The sequence below is a fragment of the Poecilia formosa genome, unplaced genomic scaffold, assembly GCF_000485575.1.
Source record: "Poecilia formosa unplaced genomic scaffold, Poecilia_formosa-5.1.2 Scaffold512, whole genome shotgun sequence".
Classification (NCBI taxonomy): Eukaryota; Metazoa; Chordata; class Actinopteri; order Cyprinodontiformes; family Poeciliidae; genus Poecilia; species Poecilia formosa.
The window spans coordinates 356,599-361,190 of NW_006800451.1; the positions used below are offsets into that span (position 1 = coordinate 356,599).

General features: G+C 43.1%; 1 protein-coding gene across 2 annotated transcripts in view; it reads right to left on the reverse strand.

Annotated features, from left to right (window-relative positions):
* Positions 1–4,326, reverse strand: part of psmf1 (proteasome inhibitor subunit 1) — an 8,513-nt gene extending 4,187 nt beyond the window's left edge. Inside the window, exons 1-4 of one of the 2 annotated variants that reach the window (XM_016664800.1) lie at positions 4,118–4,326; positions 3,422–3,574; positions 2,574–2,656; positions 2,193–2,411 (exon numbers count right to left, since the gene is read on the reverse strand). In XM_016664800.1, the coding sequence (XP_016520286.1) occupies positions 2,193–2,411; positions 2,574–2,656; positions 3,422–3,574; positions 4,118–4,246 (584 nt within the window). In that variant the 5' untranslated portion in view covers positions 4,247–4,326. The remainder of the gene's footprint in view (positions 1–2,192; positions 2,412–2,573; positions 2,657–3,421; positions 3,575–4,117) is intronic. The other variant, XM_007579218.2, reaches the window with a different exon arrangement.
* Between the last annotated feature and the right edge of the window lie 266 nt (positions 4,327–4,592).

Consider the following 4,592-nt stretch of genomic DNA (forward strand, 5'->3'; position numbering starts at 1 on the left):
TCATCGTCCTCTCCGTCTTCATCGTCCTCTCCGCCTTCATCGTCCTCTCCGCCTTCATCGTCCTCTCCGTCCTCATCGTCCTCTCCGTCCTCATCGTCCTCTCCTCCTTCATCGTCCTCTCCGTCCTCATCGTCCTCTCCGTCCTCATCGTCCTCTCCGCCTTCATCGTCCTCTCCGCCTTCATCGTCCTCTCTGTCTTCATCGTCCTCTCTGTCTTCATCGTCCTCTCTGTCCTCCCTTCCAGTAAAAAAAACCTTCTTCGTCTTTAAAGAAAATATTTCTGACGATCTGCTGCGATCGTCTTCCATGTGAATCAAACAACAAACTGACTGAACCTTCAGACACAGAACCAGGAATGAACCCAGATAAATGCGATTTCTGGTGCCTCAGAAACAGAAATATGAATCATCGTCGTTCTGGGTTCAGACGTTTGGGTCTAATGAAGCTGCTGATCAGACGTTTCAGGCCTTCTGGGTTTAGCTGCTTATTTCTAACTGGCTGCTGATTGTTGAACCTCCAGAGTTTCTGCTCGTTTCAGAAAGTCAAATTTAAGACGCTTTAAGACCTTTTAATGCCACCAACTGTAGAGCTGCATCACAATAAAACGAGCCAAGAACTGACGCTGTGTTTCAGCTTTGAGTTTCTCACTGCAGATGAAAACGTCGTCCAGCCAAACAAATTTACACATGAAAAGCACAGAAAACGTAGCTAGCTAGGGTCTGTTAGCGGTAGCCTCGACCACCTCCAGTCACAGGACGAATGAAGACCCAAACTTTTGCCTGACAGAAAAGTAAAAAAAAAAAAAACATAAAATATTTCTAACAAAATGTTAAATCTGATTAACAAACTTCAGGCCAACTTCCAGTCTGTAACTGAAATTAAGACGTTTTTAAGGTCTTAACTTGAGACACGAGTTCTACCGATCACCATCTGACCGCTGCGTTTAAAAACCGGGTTCTGGTTCCTTCCTGTTTTTTTTTAAAGATTTGTTTGGCCTTTATTTGATAGTTAATTGACAGGAAAGTGGGAAATGAGAGAAGGGGAAGACATGCAGTGACGGTCGCCAGGCTGGGAATCGAACCTGCGACTGAGGCATCCATATGTGGGTTGTGCTGAACCCCTGCGCCACCACAGCACTCCCTGGTTCCTTTCTGCTAAAGGAGAGTTTTCCTCTCCATTGTCACCACGTGCATGCTCAGTACCAAGGAATCAATAAGTCAACACAAGAGATTTTCCTGCCGTCGCCCCCTGCTGGTCAGGATGACAGGATCAATGTTCGGTTTCCTCAGGAACTATTTAAACTAATTTGAATAATTAATTGAGTTTAATGATTTGATTGATCACTTGGATAAATTGTATAATCAGATTTAAATTATTTTTAGTTGAGTTCCTCTGGTGCCCAAAGTGGGTCCTGTTGGCCCGACATCCTGCGTGTTTTAGTCTCTCCCTGGTTTAACCTGGATCCAGTGACGGATCATTAGAGGCCTGAGGAGAACCGGACCTGCTGACGAGGTCGTTTCTGGAACCAGGGGGACTAAAACACGCCGGGTCTCCAGGACCCACTCTGGGCAACGCTGCTCTGGGAATTTGTCGCTTTAGAAATAAACTGAGCTGAATTGAAATGAACAAACTTTAAAACCCAAAGATTCATTTTTACCTTCAGTCCAGATAAATATAATTTGTTCACATAAAAGCAAACTTATTTTTATAATTTACACTTTAAGGAATTTTGTTTAGACTTTTAAATAAAAATATTTAGTTTAGTTTTTAGCTTTTATACATTTTCATCAAATAAGACATTAAAGTCTTTAGAAAAATACCTTAAAAATGACAGTTTGCAACCTATTGACAGAAGAATAAAATTATATTTTAGTGGTTTTGTTAGTGATTCTTTGTGAAGATTTCCTTCTGGTCATTCTGATGTTTTTTATCTACTTTAGCAGCTAATGATGAATTTACAGATGAATCTTTGCTCTGATGTGTTTTGAGTTATTAATCAGAGGAATAATCTTCGTATTCTGAAACTAAAACCACATTTAATAGAAAAATAATGTCACAAGAGAAATGGAAACATTGGTTTATTAAATATGTGGTAGATAATATTATCTTGTGTGTAATTAAACACATAAAACCAATTAGTGAAGACAGTTTATTAGAGCGAGGCGGTTTCCTGGACGCCGTTGCTTACTGACCAGTGGGGCTGCGGCCCGTGGCGGGGGTGTCTGCAGGGCAGCCGCAGGGGGTCTCCGTCTTCCTCCGTCCTCCTCTGAGACGACTCGCCCTCCTCCCGTCTGCTGCGCTCCGGCGCTTTCTCTGGGCGGGGCAGCAGCTGAGCCTTCACCTTCTCAGACAAACCGTCTGCGTCTCTGAACACGCTGCAGCACAGAGAGGCTCCGTCACCGACCAGCTGGTTGTTACCGGAACAGCATCTTGTTTTATATCGTTACCTGTCCAGCTGGTTATTGTTGGCAGAATGTGTTATTTCTATATGTAGGAATGATTCAAACAACTAAGTGTGTATGCAGGAAGTTTTCAGTTCTCAGGTGAGACAAACGAAGCCGGTAAAAACCAACCTGTCAAACGTGTGCAGCTGGTCAGCGTTGACCTGGTCGCCGACGTTCACCATCAGGTCTGAAACCTGCTTAGTGCCGGAGTTCTGCAAAACAACAGCAGCTTTTAATCAGACGTTCTGCCTGACAACTCCGATGTTAAAGCTCAAAAGAGACGATACTGCGCAGTAAAACATCCTGATGGTCGCGCTGCACGGTGGTGCAGTTGGCAGCAATGAAGGTCCTGGTTCGATTCCCGGCCCACAGTCCAGAAACATGACTGTTAGATTAATTGGCCTGTATAAATTCTCCTTAGGTGTGTGTGTGTGTGTGTGTGTGTCCTGTCTGTCTCTGTGTTGCCCTGCGACAGACCGGTGACCTGTCCAGGGTGACCCCGCCTGTCAAAAGGCCCTCCTGACCCCTCCAGGGTCGAGGGTGTAAGAAAATGGATGGAACATCCTGATGACATCATCAGCTCTGCTAATCCACCTCATCTGCTGCTGCTCCTTCAGCAGCCTGGCCGGCCGGAGCGTTGGACGCTCCATGACGCCTCCTTTTCAACTCCTTTAGGATTTGGGGGTCAAAGTTCAAGCCTTATGCTCAAAATGTTTGACCAAAGTCAGCGTTTAAAAGATGATCAAATACAAAGGGAACTTGCTATTATAAATAATTACAGTGGTAATATAAATAATTTGTTCTTGCATTTGAGCTAAACGTGAAGGTTTCACCAGATTTAAACACTGAAGAGGAAAACAGCGCAGCGTCAGTATCTGATGCTCCCTGTGTGATTATTAGCTTCAATAATCACACAGGGAGCATCAGATACTTTCATTTTAACTGCCGAGAGAAGCCTGTCCTGTTTTCTGAGTTACCATTAAGTTGAAGATGAGCGTGGAGTCCACAGCGATGGCCTTCAGCACCATCACGGTGTCCGTGTCGCCGGTTTGGTAGCGCAGGCTGTACAGCTCCTTGTTGCTGCTCCAGCCAGCAGGAAGCAGCTCTGACTTCTTATCACGGCTGCTAGGCTAAAATACAACAGAGAAAAAGAGAAATAAGACACTCAGTCAAAATAACTACCATAGTACAGTGTCTATCCTCACGCAGTTGCGTTAGCCTCCCAAAGATGACTCGACGTTTTTCACATCTCCAAAGTTTTCCCGTGGAAGTCTGAATAAAACAGACTGATTTATGCTAAGCTAACACACGTCTGGCATTTTGTACTGAAATTATTAACACCCGGATAACAATGCGCATTAAAAAGTTAATCTGAAGACTTTAGCTAAGCTTGTACATAACTCCATTAAAATAACATACTGTTTAATTTCTCCCTGAATGTCACAAATCCGTCTCATCTTAAAGAATAGATCACTTATAGCATTTTACTGCTTCCCAATTTCTCTTAAATTCGGCAACAAAAACTAATCAATTTATTTCTTTATTAATTAAGTTAATCAAGTTGGAGACCTTTAGTCATGTTCAACTGCCCAAACATTGACAGAGCTCGGCGCTAATCGAACCTCTGCAGGTCAACGGTTAATCAAATTAAAACCATTTTCCTGTTCTTTCACCTCGTCTCCAGATCCGATGCACCGGTAGCCATTCTTTATCATTTCCCAGTGAACGAAGCACACGACGGCGTCCTGCGGACACTCGATTTTATCTGCGACACAGGTGTACAGCGCCTCTAAACCAGCCATTTTTCTCCCATCTGTCAATACCAGCTCCGCATCTGAACTGGGGAAAGGAAAACGAAAGTCTACGCTGAAGTCTCATAGCAACCATAGCTACTTCCTGTCAGGGAAATTCAAAGTAAAAGCACAAGAACGTTGTCAAATCGAGTTAGTCATATTACAAACTAATTTCAGAAGCGATACAATAAAATTATTTCGTAAAATTACTGAACCTTATACGGCTTGAACCAAAACATATTCCGACAGAGGTTAATGGTTGTAAACCTTAAATCTGAGATGACAAAGAGGGAAATTTGTCCAACAAAAAATATAAAATTATATATATATATATAAATAAAAAAAATTCCCCTCT